Raw genomic sequence first — 19,199 nt, 5'->3', positions numbered from 1 at the left:
ATGCTGCTTGGCCTGCTGTGTTCATCCAGCTCTACACCTTGTTTTCTCAGATTCTCCAGCATCGGCAGTTCCTACTATCTCTGAATCAATCTAGTGAGTTTTCTCTGAACTGCCTCCGACGAAATAATATTTTTTCTCCTATAAGAGGATCAAAACTACCCACAGTACTCCAAATATGGTCTCACCAGCACCTTTATACAGTTGCATTAAGCCTTCCATACTCTTATATTTCCAGCCCCCTTGAAATAAGAGCCAACATTCCATTAGCCTTCCTAATTACCTGTTGCATCTGTGTGCCAGCTTTCTGTGCTTCATGCACAGGTAATCTCCAAGTCCCTTTGTGGTTCAACTTTCTGAAGTTTTGCTAAGCAACAATAAAGAAACTTAGCATTTAATATAATGGATATAAATATTATGTTGAGTAGATCAACCTTTTCTCAAGATGACAGAAACAAAACTGAGTGTTGAATAGGTCACATCACAGGTACAGTCAAGGAAACTGCTCTGATTTCCAAGTGATAAATTTCTTAAATGAACATCATCTAGGTAAATACTAAATATAGATTGCTGCACATACCACTGACGCAGTGCTAACTCTGCTGATGTGGAGCATCAACAGCACCTGCACTTTGTATGCTTAGTCACAATATGGAGGAGCTTGATACAAAAGTAGTAACTACATGAATCTATAAAAATTTTACTTTCAAACGAAATTTGATTCTTTTTCTCCTGTGTTAAGAAAATAGAGGCTACAAGCAAAGCCGTGGCAGAGGTTCTGTCTAAAACTACTGAGTACTTGCAGCCAAATCCAGGTATGAAAGGTTATTTTTTTCTTTTAAGAAAATGCTGTTTCCCGTTGTACCTTCCTATTTCAGTGCTTTTTGGTAAAAAGAGCACTTATCTTTAGTGCGCGGCTAGCTGGCAGAATGAATTGAGAATTCACCAGCAGAGCAGAACCTTTCAATAGGTGAAATGAGTAGAATCTTGCCAGACGTAATTTAGTGTAACGAAACCTGATTTATTAAATTTTGGATGCAAGTATGGCAGATAGGATTACAATCTAAACGGGTAAGCTCCAGGCAGTTACTTACGAACAAAAGGATTTCGGGGTCTAGAAACACATGCCAATGCAACTAAACCTGCAAGATTTAAAAGAAAACAAGACATTGAGTTTTAATATATGCATTGTAATCTATGAAAAATAACGAAGATGAACTACTGATCAACATGATGTTATTTGGAACTTACTTAGAATTTCCAGTTCAATTTTGGGCTGTCATGTTTAGAATATATTATACTTGAAGAAAATCATGTGACCACCTATTAGGGTAATATGTCAATTCAAAAATTGAGGCGGTGAGAATGAATGCCTTCTAGCTGAGAAATCTTAATGCTTTTTTATTTCGCAAGGCTTGGGAGAAGGCAACTGTTCAGAGAAGAGAAATACTTACTTGGGCAGTATGAGTTTGATGAGAAATGGAGCAAAGATGTGGAATTTGGCAGAAACCGATAGAGCTGCTTTGCTCTCACAATATCTTCGGTTTGTTTCTGCTACCTATTGCCCAGATTTGGCCCCTATTGCTGTGAAACCATTCACTAACACAAAGAGCTCCAGCTGGTCTTCAGGCAATTTTCTGTCCCTCTTAATGGAGAAACTTTAGCCTGTAAACAGCACTGACCATCAGCAATATGGTAGGATAAGTGTCTTGATATGTCTCAGATCATGGACACAGATGAGTGGTGCTTTAGCATTCATGTTTTATGCATTATGCTAGAAACATACGCAGGATAATTGCAGATGTCCAAATAAATGAATATTTCAATTCACTAAACAAGCCATTGTCATATTCACTCATTTTGTGCATGTTTCCCCTAACAATTTGAGTTTGAAGAAATTACGGTTACAGCTTTAACTTGGAATGTGTTATAAAACGGACAGTATCAAATCAGCCACCCATTGATTAACAGCCTAATTTGAATTTCCATTGACTTCACTGGAAAGTAAAACCAGTGTTATAACCAGATACCATGCAAACCGGCTTTGTTATGTTTCCAAGTGGGATGCCCCAAATGCTGCTAGGTTAGGAGGGATGAACTGGCTCGTCTTTTTTTTTCATTCATCTGTCCTCTTGGTTGGTCACATTAAGGTAATTTAGAAAAGACACCTCTCTTCTCAATGCCTTTCTCCCAAACCAACTGAATTTATGTTTTAAAAGGAACTAATTTGGTATGGTTTTCTTCAGTTAGCAAAAGAAAGTCTGTTAGTAACGAAATAAGAAAAGAAACAATAATTCACCACGGGTTAAAATGAGAAGTGATTAAAAAAAAATGCAGTTGATTTCAGAATTCTTAGCGTTATAGATTAGTTGAAATTTGTGTGTCTTGTTTCCTTCTGACTGTGGCTGGCTACTAACACCCATGATGAGGTAGCTCTTCTTTTGTCCCATTTAAATTTGACTGGCTAGCTGACTTCTAGCACTCAGCGAGAGAAATTTTTATCTATAATGTAAGGGTGATTAGAGATGGATCTTCGACCGTGACCCCCTCAATATACCAGTGCTCAAATCCAGGTTAGTACACATCAGTACTTTAGCCCCTCGGCACATCAACCTCTCTGCACATGGGCACACTTCTTCCATTACCATTCATGGACAAGGGCAAGCAATGGCTTTTAACCCCAATTCTTATGTATTCTAGAAAGGGGAAGACAAAAAGCATGTTTCTCATGTAGACTGCTGTCTTTTCTCCTCTCATGTCTGAGATAATTCCCAGAAGATTCCAGTTCTCTTTGTAGCACATTTCTTCCTTTAACTCTATCTCCTCAGTGCTTCCTTAGCATCTCATCTGATGTGGCATTCCAGGTTCTATATGGCACCATTTATACAATTGCTAAATATTACCACCATACCTTTAAAACACAGCTTCTGCTGACTTTCGGGTTAAAAAAATGATTTCCTTATAATTAGGAGAACTGCATATAATGTCTTGAAGTTTGCTTCTGGTAAATACATAACCCTGGGTAACTCCTCCCATCTTTAGTTGGAAAAGCCCTGCCCTCTGGAAGTGTTCATCAGAATTTCAGTCACATGCTGCAAAATCTTCCTCCCTTTAATTATAAACATTCTGAAAACCATGCATGTGTAGCCAGCAGGCAAAGCTCCCAGTCAGTCGTGCCATATCTGAGATTTGTGTATTAATGATCAGTTATTAAGCAAAACAAAAGCATCTGAAAGCCCCAGGATAATTAGGGATTTCTGTGCAGAAATATATTTGACATACATGTGACATCTATATGTCTATATTTGACATCTCACTTTGAAATTTACAGGTTACATTAATGTCTTTTAAATGATTAATGTCATTTTGAAGCCTACAGAGCCAAGTTAGGTATGCTGAATACAATGTCAAAGATCCGGGGACAGGTGAAAACAACAGGTTATCCTCAGCCTGAAGGTCTCTTGGGTGAATGCATGCTCCGAAATGGAAAGGACCTCGGGGATGACTCTAATTTCGGTGGGTTAATCAGTGCAAAGCAGAACATGGGTATCCGCTTATTTATTTGCGAATATTACTGTTGTGATTACATATTAGGGGCCACATCAGTAACTTGATGTGGCAAAGATTTTGCAAAGAATCTCTTGCATTTTATCTTTGCTGCGGTTGTGAACAAAATGGGTGCAATTAGTTTATTCAGTTAGCAACTTCTTAAGAGAGAAATAATTTGTTTGTAAATTACTTTTGCATTTACTTGTCCAGTTGTAATTCAGTGGCAGTGGGATTTTAGGTGGGTGCTTTTCTAAGGATTTTTAAAAGCTGAGTAGTAAACTTATAAAATGATTGAATTTGAAATCTCTTCCAGACATTCCTTTCTATTGAATTTGCTTTTTGTTTAGATTTCGTGCCTTTCTGTCTGATTTTCTTAGGTCCTGCATTAGTTGATGTCGGTGAAGCACTAAAGCAAATGGCAGAAGTCAAGGACTCCCTTGACATTGATGTAAAACAGAACTTTATTGATCCATTGCAAATTTTACAAGAAAAGGACTTAAAAGAGATTGGGGTACGTTTGCGTTGCACTTTTTTTAAAAAATTGTTTCATTTTAAATGGAATTGTTTTAATGATCAAAACCATGAGTAATGACAATGCCGTAATTTACCTCTGATTCACTGAGCGTTTGCTTCTATCTGCAAAGATAGATTTGCAAGCTTCCACCAGTTCCCTCTTGTGCCTTTATTTATTCCACTGTTTAACCAGTTAAATAGGTGGCACAGTGGCTCAGTGGTAAACACTGCTGCCCCGCAGCATCAGGAATCCTCGTGTGATTCAACCCTCAGCTGATTATGTGGAGTTTGCACTTCCTCCCTCCCCACTCCCGTATCTGCGTGGATTTCCTCCCATTGTCCAAAGATGTGCAGGTTAGGTGGATTGGCCATGGGAAATTACCCACAGTGTCCAGGTATGGGCAGGCTAGGTGGGTTAGCCATGGGCAATACAGGGTTACAGGGATAGGGTCGGGGGCCTGGATCTGGGTGGGATGCTTGTCAGAGGGTTGGCATGGACTGGATGGGCCGAATGGGGATTTTGTGACTCTACAGAAATCTCTCACAAGGTTGGGAGGGTAGTTTTGACCCCAGAAAATGAGTTAGCTCTGGTCAGGTGAGATCTTGAAGTGTCCAACTTCTCAAACCCCACTTGCACTTGGCTTACCAGACCTTACAAAGCTGTGTTTCCACTTAAATAATGTTGGCCATCTCACAATTAAGCTAATAGGCAGATTTAACCCTGTTAATACCAGTTGGGTTTCCCAGGCCTCAAGAAACTCGAGAGTTAGGGTCAGCTGCAGGGGTTTACAGCTCTCCTTATGAGCCATCCACCCTCCCTGAGCTAATCTCCTTTTCCTGCAGTCAGATCTACCTCCTCCACTCTCAGCATTCCACCCCCCCGCCATGACCCCTGCACAGTGCAAACCTGACACCCTCTTAGATCCAGGCCAGACCAGCCACACTCCCATTAACATAGTGGTGAGTTCTGAGCTTCATTTAAAGAAATTGGGAGCAATAGAAAAATGATGGGACAGCAGGAAGATGAATTAATATGTGCTTCTTTTCTAGTTGTGATTTTTCTATATTAACAGACAAATACTGTGTTAGAAGAAAGCGCTTAATGTTGGACTTGGAGTAGTGTGTTATCAGAACTACATTTTCTTATTTTCTATATTTACCTTTTACTGGACTTGGGGCTGTAAAACTGATATTCTTTGTAATAAAAGAAAGCAAAGTGGGACCACATTGTGGTGCTGAGCAAACACCATACAGTGTCACTAACCTTTATGATAAATCACCTTTTGGTATAAGAGTTCAAGGTGAAGGCAGACCTTGCCAGGGGGCATTAGATTTTTCTTTGTGGCTGCAGGTGCTATCTGAAGATGGCATGCTTCTGCACCTACCTTTCTGAATAGCAATCCCCGCATTTAAAAGTTAGAGTAAGCTGCACTGAAGCCAAACACAGATCCCATGATTGGTGAATATTTTGAATGCAGAGGGCACCCTTGCTTCGGGCATGATAAGGAACTGATGTAAGCTTGGTAGAAACAGCATTAAGTCCTATTAGCAGTTACACAATGCCATTTTCCTGCCCATCTCAATATGTTGTTGAAGCTCCCGTTCCCCTTTACATCAGATGGTATCATCCAACAATCTCAATCAGAATGAAAAATCCAATATCATGCAGCCAGGACTTGGCTAAATCTCACACCATTATACCACATCTGTATTCCTTTTTCTGAAATGTAATAGAGACTGAAATCAACTGTGTAATGCTTCCTGCATGAATGGCATTTTATCACATTTCAATTGATGAAGAAAGTGTCAGGGGGCATGAAACATGCAAAATTGATTTGCGTGAAAAGACGATCTGCCTTGCACCACAATGGTTGCAGCATCAAAACCATAACTTTGTCCTTAATCTTTTTCCTTACCTGTTTGGCCCCCACTGCAACAGCATGTGTTTCCCCCCCCCCACACCCCCCCAAACTGCAAACCCCAGCCATTTAATCCTCCCTGGGAAGCCAGCAATGAGAGAAAAAGACAAACAAAGGATCAATAAGAGAAAAGGTACTGTGGAAAATTTCTTTCCAAGCCCCTAGTGGAAAGAGTTAACAAGTTTTAAATTGAAAAAATGTTTTGAAAGTATATAATCCTTGACACGTGGAGAACTAATAATATGTTCTTATTTTGTCAGCATCATTTAAAAAAGTTGGAAGGTCGCCGTTTAGATTATGATTACAAAAAGAAACGCCACGGTAAGATTCCGGATGAAGAGATAAGACAAGCTATAGATAAATTTGAAGAATCTAAGGAGCTCGCTGAGATCAGTATGTTCAACTTTTTGGAAAATGATGTAAGTTGACAAAATATACATATTTACAGAAACCACTCATGTTTTCCTTGAGCCATTTGCAACTTACCCAAGCCAGCTGCACATTAAATTGTGGAAACTGTACACAAGTATCACTCAGATTATTAATCTCAGCTCATGGATCTGTGGGAATGTGGTAATGTCATTGGACAAATGATCTAGATGGCAGGGCCAATGCTCTCAGGACATGAGTTTCACATCCTACCATGGCAGCTGGAGGAGGTTAAATTCAATTAATTAAGAAATCTGGTGTAAAAATAATTAGTCATAATAACTATGATCAAGAGCTACAGGGTGGTTATAACTCCTTTCCTGTTCACTGTTGTGCTTTCAAGGTAATATGTCAACTGAGCCAACATTTTTGACCCTTGATTAATTTCTTAGGCCATTTCAAAGGGCATTCAATTATATCAAAGCACAACTCGAGAATCAAATTGGAAAGACAAACTGACGTCAACTTTGACACCAGAAGTAACAAAAGCACACATTGCCTAGTCAATCTTCCCAATTGACATCTGGGGGCTTGTGCCCAAATTGGGAGAGCTAGCCACATACAAATCATCACACAGACACCTTACAGTCAATATCACAGGACTCCTCCTCCATCATCCCTGAGTATGTCCTGTTTCATTGGAAAGACAAACTCATCAGAGTTAACACCACAGTGTGTGTCATCATTGGGAGTAGCCCTAGGCATCCTCATCATTAACTGAGGAACTTTTGAAGTTCCAACATGTCAAATCAAACAAGAACTTAATTCCTGCTGATTACTACCTACTGTCCTCTCTCAGCTGATGAATGATACGATGAATGAAACATACGATGAACGGCTGAGGATCCTGGGGTTGTGTTCATTAGCATTTAGAAGATTGAGGGGCGATCTAATAGAAACCTGCAAGATAATGCATGGCTTAGAAAGGGTGGACACTGGGAAGTTGTTTCTGTTAGGCAGGGAGACTGGGACCTGTGGGCACAGCCTTAGAATTAGAGGGGTAAATTTAGGAGGAGACATTTCTTCAGCTAAAGAGTGGTAGACCTATGGAATTCATTGCCACGGAGCGCAGTGGAGGCTGGGATGTTAAATGTCTTCAAGGCAGAGATTGATAAATTCATGATTTCACAAGGAAGTAAGGGCTATGGGGAGAGTGGGAATAAGTAGAGTTGAAATGCCCATCAGCCATGATTAAATAGCAGAGTGGACTCGATGGGCCGAATGGCCTTATTTCCACTTCTGTGTCTTATGGTCTTATGGAATGCTCCTCTGTGGTGAGCAACACATGGAAAAAACATTAAAAGTAGAAAGGGCCCAGTGTGGACCTTGAGTGGGAGGGGTCTTCAGCGTTCATCACCAACACTGACCAAAGAGGTTAAATTCTGGTGAATATATCAGCCAGTAAAAGCTTGTGGGAGAAGGTGAGAGAACCAACAAAGATGGAAAAAAAACCTTCTCGATCTCATGCTCAACAATCACCCTGTCATGGGTGTATCTATCCAAAAGCAGTATTGGTTCTGCTAGAGACAAAGTCCTGTCTTCACATTGAGGATATTACTGCCATAGGATTGATTCAGATAAGATGCAATGGCTGAAAATTGGGTATCCCTGAGGAATTACAAGCCATCAGCTGCAGCAGAATTGTGGTCAGCCACAATCTACAACCTCATGGTACAGCATATCCATTACCATCAAGGCATGGTACCAACTCTTGTTCAATGAAGGAGGTAGAGAACATGCCAGGAGCAGCACCTGGTTTAACTGAAGATGTGATGCCAACCTGGTGAAGTTATGATGCAGGACTGTGTCAAAACTAACCAGCAGAATCTATCAATGGAGTTATGCAATTCCAGAATCATCAAATCAGATTAAACTGCTGTTTTCAGTGGATGTGAGGGGAAAAGCTAGTCGGAATCATGTATAGTATACAAGGTGATGGGTATGATTGTTGAATACCAAATATCTTGTCCCTAGTCTATCTCTGCAGGAGTTCCTCAGTGTAGTGTAGTAAGGCAAACATTCTTCTGCTGTTTCACCTCGATCTTGCCTCCATCATAAAATAGATGAGAGTGTCTTTGCTAATGATTGCATAATGTTCAGCACCATTTGCAACTTATCAAATATTGAAACACTCTGCCCACATGCAACAAGATCTGCACGACATTCAGTCTTGGGCTAACAATTGGCAAGTAAAATTTATGTCATTCGCGTGCCAGGCAATGCCTATATCAAAAAAAACTTCAAACCATATTCCCTTGACATCCAACAGGAATGCCAAAACTGCATGGCCTGCTGTCAGTATCCTGAAGGATCACCATTGACCAGAAAGTAGATGAATCATGCAAATACTGTAGTTGCAAAATTGGTTAGAGGTGGGCAACTCTGTGTCATAGGGCATAAGATAGAATACTCTGCTCTGGACTGGTGAGCACCACTTATTCAAGAGGATAGATACCATCCGGGGAAAAGCAGCCCGCTTGATCGGCACCCCATCCACCTTAAAGTGTCACTCCCTCCATCACTAAACAGCGGCAGCGATACGCGCCATCTCCAGGGTGCATCTCAACAATTCAGGAAACACTCTTCAATCAACACTTTCTAAACCCACAGCCTCTACTACCTAGAAGTACGAAGGCATTAGACACACATTAACATCATCGCCTCCCAAATTATGACTTGGAAGTATATCAACGTTCTTTCACTGTCATTAGGTCACAATCCTGGACAACTCTCCCTAACAGCACTGTGAGCTTCCGCACAGCAGATGGAATGCAACATTTCAAAAGGGGAGCTCACCACCACCTCCTCCAGGGCGATAATAAATGACAATAAATGTGGACTTAGACTGTGATGCTTATTTTCCATGAATTGAATAATTGTTCTGAAGTGAACTGGTAAATAAAGTGAAGAAAAGTATTGTGGGTATGAGGTTCTTTGAAGTACTACTTATTCTTTTGGAGAAAGTAATAGTCTTGAGAGAACTGTTAATGAAGTCCCTTACCAAAAATAGAGGCCAAGGAGTAATCTCCCTCCAAGGCTGTGTGAAAACAGTCGCTAAGGTTCTAAGCCTGACACATGGTATTGTGAGCTTCATGATATCAAACCAGCCTCTGACCTGGTCCAGAATCACATGAGACAATGCTAAGATGTTTTCATTCCTTGCTGGCAGCCTGTTAGCATTTGCTCAGTGGTAGCATTCTCTCTTCTAAGTTTCAAGATTGTGGGTTCATATTCCAAACTAGAGATCTCCATGAGCCATCACAGAGGGAGTGCTGCACTGTTGAAGATGCTATCCTTTGAGAAAACATGTTAAACTGAAGTGAGCTTGGTGGGACTTCAGCTGGTCATGAAGATCCCATTTTAAAGATGAGCAGAGGCTCCTAAATTAATTTAACATTTATAACACAATAAAATGTTGGAAATGACCTTTCAGCAGGAAAGATTTGCTATTTATTTTTGTTTTTGCTCATGGAACCTGCTATGCACTACTTGGTTTCTTCAACAGTGACTATCTTCAATAAGAAATTGATCGTTGGTTATATAATGTGTTTTGCAAAGTCTCGAGTTTGTAGACAGCGCTAGATGAATTCAAGTTCTTTGCTTATCCCTTTAATGTTACATTATGTTTGATTTGCGTGTATTGATCTGCTGTGGATTTTTGGTTATTGCAAAATTAAATCTGACATTTGTTTTGTTTAAAAGAAGTTCAATTTTAACTTCAATTAATTAACAGTGCTAAAAAGGTGTAGAATTTAAAGAAGTACTAGAATCCAGATGTTCTCAAAGTGCTGGTCTGAGCCCCAACTGGGGTCACATGATAAAAGTTTGGGGCCACAGGGCCTGAGTGTCCAATGGTCTACCACCCCACCCCACCCCCATCTTCTCCCCTTCCACTGCTCACTGAGGGATTGCAACCACTTCCAAGCCTCCACATGGGGTCACACTGGGTAAACATCTGGGAAGCACTGCTATAATCATACCTCAATAAAGGTGAAGACTGAATTGTGTTGCTTTTTTACACATAAAATTGCTACAAAATGTTATCATAGAACATGATTTGCTGTTGAATTAAATAAGTTCTTGAGATAAAGATTGTGATATCATTTAGAGATTTTTGCATTTACGGTGCAGCATTTGATCTTTGGAGTGCATTAGTTCCTTTAGAATGTCTTTTAAAAGGCTTGTGTTCTGGCCATTTTAACTTTGTTTACCTACAACAAAGAAAATTGGATAATGATTCTAATGTCAGAAAGTTTCACCAGCAGGTGAGCAATATGTGGAAAGTTCAACTGAAATAGTGTAGTGTGTTGGTTAAAAAGTGAACATCTGCTTTATTGAGTAAAATGAAACTCCTGGTTAGCACAATAAATGCTGAGAGTGAAGCCTCTTGGAATTAAATTTCTGTTAACCTTCTGGTGCCTTGCGCTGTCCCAAAACTAATTTCAAGCTTGCTTTAAACAGTTTTGATAACCGATTGTCTTACTTTGCTGAAGAAGTTTCCTGTTTCCTGCAGGTAGAGCAAATAAGCCAACTGTTGGCTCTAGTGGAAGCAGCATTGAACTATCACAAAGAATCTACAACAATTCTGGAGGAGCTATATAACACACTACAGCACAGGTGACATTGTGAATCATGTATGTTACTAGTCCTTAATCGCAGTTTGGTTCTTTGTCTTTTCATATTTAGGAAGGAAGTATAAGGATAAAATCCAAAGGATAAAAAGAAGCTCTGAAACTGATGTGTGTTGATGATTTTCATCTTTTGTGTTAATTGGAAATTAAAAGCTAATAACAGTCAAGTCAGCATAACTGTGCTCCCAGCAGGAAAATATGCTCACAGAGTTGGAGAATCAGATTGATATTTTCATATTCCCAATTAGTGTTTCCTCCAATGGTCTTTCACCAGGGCCACAAGCCCTCAATTATACCTTTAATTCCTTATTCTTTTCTTTCTGGCTGAATTTACCACAGAATTCATTCAACCTCAGTACTTCAATAATGTAATTTCATTCCAAAAACCTTTGTGTATAGGAGTTTGGACATTATGTTGAGGTTGTACAGAATGTTAGTCAGGCCTCTTCTGGAGTCTAGTTATGTCATTCTGTTACATGAAGAACATTATTAAATTGGAGAGGGTTCAGAAGAGATTTGCAAGGATGTTGCTGGGAATGGAATGTTTGAGTCATTAGGAGAGGCTGGATAGGCTGGGATTTTTTTCACTGGAATGTAGGAGATTAAGGGGTGATCTTTATAAGAGGTTTATAAAATCATGAGGGGTACAAATAAGGTGACTGGCAGGTGTCTTTGCCCTAAGGTAGGCAGCACAGTGGCTCAGTGGTTAGCACTGCTGCACCAGGAGCCTGGGTTCGATTCCAGCCTTGGGCGACTGTCTGTGTGGAGCTTGCATGTTCTCCCCGCACCTGCGTGGGTGTCTTCTGGGGAGCTCCGGTTTCCTCCCACAGTCCAAATTGCAGGCTACGTGAGTTGGCCGTGCTAAATTGCCCATAGTGTTCAGGGATGTGCAGGTTAGGTGGGTCGTAGTGGGATTGGTCGGGGTGGGATGTTCTGAGGGTCAGTGTGGACTTGTTGGGCCAAAAGGCCTATTTCCACACTGTCGGGATTCTATGGAAGCATGTATGGAAATTTCAAGGCCAGAGGGAATATTTTTAAGGTGATAGGAGGAAGATTTTAAAAAAAGACATAATGGGCAATTTTTGAACACAATGGTTTGTGTGTGGAATGAACTTCCAGAGGAAGTCGTGGATGCAGGTATAGTTACAACGTTTAAAAGATATTTGGATAAGTTCATAGATAAGAAATGTTTGGAAGGATATGGGACAGGTGCAGGGTGGTGGGACTAATTTAGTTTGGGATTATGGTCAGCATGGACTGAAGCATGTTTCTATGCTGTATGACTCTTAAAAAGGAAAGGATCCTTCCTCCCTACAGAAGATACTTTGCTATTCTCTTCACTTATACCATTTTAAATTTGCAGTGCATCATTTTAATCACAGCCTCTCTTAAATTTCATCTGTTTTTCCTGTTTCACTCAACAGATATATTTTTATCCTACATCACACTCGAACTAGTTTGGGATTAGCAGGGTAGTTAACATTCTTAACAAAGTACTAGAGTCTCTTTTTAAGACGCAATGAGTTTAACTGCCAATCGAAATCCTCCTGGAGTTTAATTAGATTAGATTAGATTCCCTGCAGTGTGGGAACAGGCCCTTCGGCCCACCGAGTCCAAACCGCCCCTTGGAGCATCCCACACGTCCCTGAACACAATGAGCAATTTAGCGTGGTCAATCCACCTAGCCTGCACATCTTTGGACTGTGGGAGGAAACCGGAGCACCCGGAGGGAACCCACACAGACATGGGGAGAATGCGCAAACTCCACACAGACAGTTGCCCGAGGCTGGAACTGAGCTCGGGTCCCTGATGCTGTGAGGTTGCAGTGCTAACCACTGAGCCACCGTGCCACCCTGATTCTTTCATTTCTTCCCATTGGACAAGCAGTTTGCAATTAAGCCCGGAGACACAAGAATGCAAAATCAAGTGCAGTGGTCTGAAGGTTCTCTTTTCAGATTTGGTGAACATAATCCCTTTCTCCCCCATTTCAGACTCACTAAATTAGAGGAGATAAGAATTTCAAACACTCACTTAGATAATATCATTTCAAGCTGAATGCTGATAAATTCTCAATAAAGCATGTATGTACCAAGCACAGTGTGTCATGATGTCAAAGAACAAAACTAAGCAGTCAGTCTCATTCTGGAAGTAAAAATAAACCAGATTTTGGTCAGCTGTACTTAGGGGAACATTGGAAGAGCTGATAGTTTTGGACTTAAAAATAGATATAAATGCACCTATATGTGCCTAGAAATCTGCAACATTGCTACCAATGTGACTCATAATCAAAGTGTACTCTGGATTCAATAATGTTGAAATGGATAGCTTTATTAGCATGTGAGCGTGAAATGGCGTACTGTTGAGAAAATATTTTCTTATTCGATGTGAAGATGAATAATTGGTTCTAAGATTGGCAGTGGAAAATTAAACAATATCTTGATTAAATCCTTGAGGTATGTTCTAAGTGTAAAATTAAAGAAAAATTATTTGACCACAAATACCTTTAATTTAGCTATCGAATGTTTCTTCACATCCATGTATGTGGGAAAATTACTTCATGGTCTCAGTCTGGAAGCAATAGATTAGTACAAATCCTGGTATTGTAAAATCTCTGAACCATTACTAGAGAGGCAGATTTCAACCTGGTTTCACCCAGAACATAGAGATGAAAGTACGTGTGACTGTTTTTTAAATTATCATAACTTGAGTTTACATCCAATCTGAACCCCTTTCCCTAGTCAGAACATAGCAGCTAGGCCACTGGATGTTAATGAACTCAATACATTCTTTAAAAGAAACAGTGTAAAAATATAGAGACCAGGCTCAATGAATTCAGAAACTTTCCAAAGTTCTCAAACTGCATTGAAAAATACGAAGGGACCCCTTTTTCAAAACATGTTCATTCTGATGAAGAGATTCCACACAGCCTGCAAATCTGAAACTCCTGCACACAGTGCATGTTCTGAGAATTTTAACTTTGTCTACAGGACCTTAGTTAAACCCTATTTGGATTGTTGTGTTTAACTTTGGGAATTGCACTCAGAAATGATAAATCACCTCTTTGAAGAATGCTGATACTGTGCATTAGAGGGTTAAATTGTGATGACAGTTTGCTTAACACTTGGTTTATATTCCCGTGGGTATAGAATGTTGAGGGGTTATCCAAACAAAACGTGTTAGAATGCTAACAGGACTGAATAAGGTACATATAGAGAAATTATTTCCTCTAACGGGAAAATCAAAAGTGAAAGGATATAACCGAGCTGTAAATCTACATGTATTTCATGGTGAAAATCAGTAAGTATTTCTCACACAAAATTAGTTGAAATGTGGAACTGTGACCCCTCCAGTAATGCCACTGGATGCTGAGAGAATTTGAGCTGTTAAGATTTACAGAGGGAGGTTTTTTGTTAGGCGGGGATTTAACATACATAGAACTAAGGAAAGTAATTGGTGTTAAGGTGCTAGGATCTCATTGAATGGTGGTGTAGACTCATTGGACTGATGGTTTACAGCTCCCTAATCAGGGAAAGTCATTTACACTATAAGGTGGAATTTCAAATGTGTGCCTTTCAGTGGATAATCTTCCCCCTCCCAGTTCCAAAGAAGGAAAATTAATTGGCTTGTGTAGTAACCATACGGGAGTATATGCCTTTTTTTTCTAAGTCTTTATTATTTTTGACTTTTTCTTAAAGGATAAACACAGCCTCTAGCCGGCCGAAGCGTGAATTTAAGCCCAAACCTGTAGTTGCCGCATCTTTTGAGCCCATTGATAACCAGCAACAAAATGGTCTTTCATACGCTTCTTCATTCAAGTCATCTGGTAGGAATATTTACTTGTGAATAAATGAAGATTGTGAATAAATGAAGATAATTGAATGTTTTGATGATCGTTCACGTGCGTTATTACCATGTGGCCATTCTGCAAGATTATAAAGTGTATTTTACCACACAGAGGGAATATAACAGCAATTGTGCATTGCTCGTAAGACCATTAGATGTTGGAACAGAATTAGGCCATTCAGCCCATTGAGCCTGCTCTGCCATTCGATCGTGGCTGACCTGTTTCTCAACCCCATTCTCCTGCCTTCTCCCTGTAACTCTTGATTCCCTTACTAACCAAGAACCTTTCTCTGTCCTAAACACACTCAATGACTTGCCTTCTCTAAACCCTATGCATCTGCCCTTCGATGTTCAGAATACTTGATATTCTACAGAATATTATCAATTTTAATGATAAAGTTAAGTTTTATTTCTGTACCTGAAGTTGCAGTTATTTAATTTGCTAAAATTAGTGGTTTATATCTGTTGGTTTACATCATACTAGAAGCATCTTTTAAACTTAATCCCATCATTTCCCTTCTATTACCATTTAGCCAAATCATCCCCGTTCAGGTTCCTTCGCAGGTCAAAGCATACATTTTCACCTTGTGAGTAGTTTCTTAAGCTGACGAGAGTGTGATGCACCCCTCTTTGTGCATGTTTGACCATTACCTAACTTTGCTGTTTTTGGACTAATTACTCATGTTTTGAAGTCCATTCTAATGATTTCAGATGATGAGTGAACTTCAGTTGAGTTGGGGGGAACCAGCAATGTGAGGCATACAGATTTTTGGCATTTGTCAACTTTCGCTGAAGAACTAACTTGAGAAAAAACTTAGGAACCGGGACAAAGCACGTCTCATTGCTCATGTTTTCTGAGTTTTCTCCCCCCTCAAAAAGGAACAATTTTCGTGACTTGCTGTGAAGTATCTTAAATATTAATTATTAATTGAATGAAGCTTGAATGCTCAAATTTGTCACAGAATGAGATGTAATTTCATCTTTTCTTCCCCACTGTTATCTCCAGCTTCTTGTACACAAGTGGATCAACCTTGCTGTAAAGCTCTTTATGACTTTGATCCTGAAAACGAAGGGGAGCTTGGTTTCAAGGAAGGTGACATCATCACGCTGACAAATCAGATCGATGAGAATTGGTTTGAAGGCATGTTAGATGGTGAATCTGGCTTCTTTCCTATTAATTATGTTCAAGTGATTGTGCCTTTGCCACAGTGAAAACTGCCTTTGGTCCATTTTTGTAAATTCTCGGAGATCAACTCTCGTTGAAAGCTGACTAAGCACAGACATTTCATCGGTGTGGCATTCTGTGAAAGCCTTGCTATTTGATCAACTTTTGTACCTGTCTTCTATTTGTGTATTTATTTTTTTACATGTTCCATTTGTATTGAGAATGTTTACGTCATTTGCTACAAGAGTAATGCAAATCTAACCTATTTCCGCAATGAAGTTTACAGTTTCTGAGTATATGGCTTTATCTATTTAACTTTATTTGTTTGCCCTCAGCATCCTGTTGCCGATTACAATGCAGAAATTTTCTATCTAGCTGTAATGAAGAATATTCTTGATACAGTTTAGTTATTGTGGTTATAATTAACTGTTAACTCCTTTTTTTGTTCCTGACAAATGTTGTTGAGCCATTTGATTTGGCAGTGTAACTTATTGTTATGCAATAAGATGTCATAATAAATGTGTGAACAAAAAATCTGTAATTTAAGTCGCTGTAGCTTTTTGTCATATATGTATTTGGATTTTATATATCTTGATTATTTTAGGAGTTGAATGTATTTTATTTTCATCTAAGGGCCACTGACTATATTTAAGATACACATAATGCTCTCGGGTTCCAAAACAAAAACAAAAATTGCTAGAAAAGGTTGGCATGTCTGGCAACATCTACAGAGAGAAATCAGACTGATTAGTTCTGAGGAAGGGTCACTGGACCCAAAATGTTAACTCTGATTTCTCTTTACAGATGCTGCCAGACCTGTTGAGCTTTTCCAGAATTTCTGTTTTTGCTTCTGATTTCCAGCATTCTCAATTCTTTTAGGTTTTCCTCTAGGGTTCTGCCCAGTAACAGGAAGAGCTTCAGCAGATCCTAATGGTACAAGATTGTTAATGTGAGCGGCATGATGATGTTTGTCACTGAAGTAGTGCTGCAGAGGACTTCAATGTAGAGTTTCAGTTCCCTACGCTGCCCAGTTTCTGATCTAAACTGCGCTGTGCTGTGGATGTTGGGTGAAGGCTTTGATGTTGAAAGGCTGGGGAGAAGAGTGTCGCAATTGAACATTGATGCAAGTCTGGAAGCAAAGCAAATATCTGTTCTCTTCCCCCTCCTCCAAAAAGCAGACATCGGTCCACAAGAGTGAATAATTGGAGATAACTGGCTTGAAATTAAACTTACCATTAAAAATTCTGCAAGACCTATGTTTCCCAATCTTTTGTCTAGCTCGAATTGTTATTTTTGCTGACACATTTTTAAACATTTTTTTTGCCAACATGTTTTTAAACCAAAGGCCTATAGTGGTTTAATGGGGTAGTCTTCTTGCTTCTGAGGCAGAAAGGCATGGGTTCAAGTGCCACTCAAGAAACTTTAGCATCAAATCCTGGCAGTAGTGAGAAAGTGTGGCGTTGCAGGAAATGCTATCTCTCAGACGTGGCACATGGCAAAGAAAAGCTAGGTAACTCCTGCTAATTTTCTGGCCAGTATTTACCACTGGGGAGGCAATGACCTAGTGGTATTATCGTTGGACTGCTAATCCAGAGACCCAGATAATGTTCTGGGGAGCCAGGTTCAAATCCTGCCACAGCAGATGGTCAAATTTGCATTCAATAAAATACCTGGAATTAAGAATTCATTGACGATTGTCGGAAAAATCCATTAGGTTCACTCATATTCCTTAGGGAAGGAAACTGCCATCCGTACCTTGTCTGGTCTGCGTGTGACTCCAGACCCACAGCAATGAGATGACTCTAAACTGCCCTCTGAGCAGTTAGGGATGGGCAATAGATACTGCCTGGCCAGCGACGCCCTCATCCCATAAATGAATTTTAAAAAAACTCAGTCAACATGACCTTAAAGGAAAAACTGTTGATGTGGTCATAATCACATTTCTGTTTTTGGGAGCTTGCTGCACGTAAATTGGTTGTGCTTCTTGAAAGACAACAGTGCTTACACTGCATCGACTGACTGGAGAATTAGGGTAGCCCACATTCCTTTCCTTTTTGATGATACTGTGAAAGGCAGATAAACTAACTTCATACGTATGGGTATGTGGTTTCTGATTGCTGCTGTTTTTTGAACATTTAATGCACTGTACCAACATTGTGTCCACTGTTTTTGCAGGTACTGATACAGTTGCTTGAAACTAATCAACTGTTATATCAAAAAATGTGGAGGAATATGATACAGGCATAATAACAGTTCCTACAAAAATGATACCGTTTGGAAAATATGCACAATCTTTTCTCTTACTCATTTTAATATTGGATGTTGCAGAAAGGGATGGTTTGCCTTCCCAGCCCAGTAGGTTTGCCAACTGGGTCATTACAACATCTGTTCTGTCGGTCCTTCTCTGTCTTTGAATGCAAATTTCTCGAACTCCTTCCCTGATAGCGTGCTTTCTTTTTATTCATTCATTCAGCAGTGGGCATTGCAAGCTGGGCTATTAATTATTGCAGTGGTAATGGGAACTGCAGATGCTGGAGAATCCAAGATAATAAAATGTGAGGCTGGATGAACACAGCAGGCCCAGCAGCATCTCAGGAGCACAAAAGCTGACGTTTCGGGCCTAGACCCTTCATCAGAGAGGGGAATGGGGAGAGGGTTCTGGAATAAATAGGGAGAGAGGGAGAGGCGGACCGAAGATGGAGAGAAAAGAAGATAGGTGGGGAGGGAGGGAGGGGATAGGTCAATCCAGGGAAGACGGACAGGTCAAGGAGGTGGGATGAGGTTAGTAGGTAGGAGATGGAGGTGCGGCTTGGGGTGGGAGGAAGGGATGGGTGAGAGGAAGAACAGGTTAGGGAGGCAGAGACAGGTTAGACTGGTTTTGGGATGCAGTGGGTGGAGGGGAAGAGCTGGGCTGGTTGTCCACAATCCGACCCCACCACCCAAGACATTCTTCAATCCCCACCCCTGTCTGCTTTCCGGAGAGACCACTCTCTCTGTGACTCCCTTGTTCACTCCACACTGCCCTCCAACCCCACCACACCCGGCACCTTCCCCTGCAACCGCAGGAAATGCTACACTTGCCCCCACAACTCCTCCCTCACCCCTATCCCAGGCCCCAAGATGACTTTCCACATTAAGCAGAGGTTCACCTGC

At 40.3% G+C, this 19,199-nt stretch overlaps 1 protein-coding gene across 8 annotated transcripts in view; it reads left to right on the top strand.

The window, feature by feature from the left end:
- sh3gl3a (SH3-domain GRB2-like 3a) overlaps window positions 1-18,577 on the top strand; it is a 115,597-nt gene extending 97,020 nt beyond the window's left edge. For all 8 annotated transcript variants that reach the window (XM_048562997.2, XM_059639210.1, XM_059639213.1 and 5 more), the window contains 7 exons: window positions 740-812; window positions 3,370-3,513; window positions 3,924-4,057; window positions 6,239-6,397; window positions 10,921-11,024; window positions 14,734-14,861; window positions 15,888-18,577. In XM_048562997.2, the coding sequence (XP_048418954.1) occupies window positions 740-812; window positions 3,370-3,513; window positions 3,924-4,057; window positions 6,239-6,397; window positions 10,921-11,024; window positions 14,734-14,861; window positions 15,888-16,093 (948 nt within the window). In that variant the 3' untranslated portion in view covers window positions 16,094-18,577. The remainder of the gene's footprint in view (window positions 1-739; window positions 813-3,369; window positions 3,514-3,923; window positions 4,058-6,238; window positions 6,398-10,920; window positions 11,025-14,733; window positions 14,862-15,887) is intronic.
- Window positions 18,578-19,199: the final 622 nt, after the last annotated feature.

The sequence above is a fragment of the Stegostoma tigrinum genome, chromosome 33, assembly GCF_030684315.1.
Source record: "Stegostoma tigrinum isolate sSteTig4 chromosome 33, sSteTig4.hap1, whole genome shotgun sequence".
Classification (NCBI taxonomy): Eukaryota; Metazoa; Chordata; class Chondrichthyes; order Orectolobiformes; family Stegostomatidae; genus Stegostoma; species Stegostoma tigrinum.
Note: the sequence above shows the minus strand (reverse complement) of the source record. Positions and strands in the feature narration are given on the sequence as shown.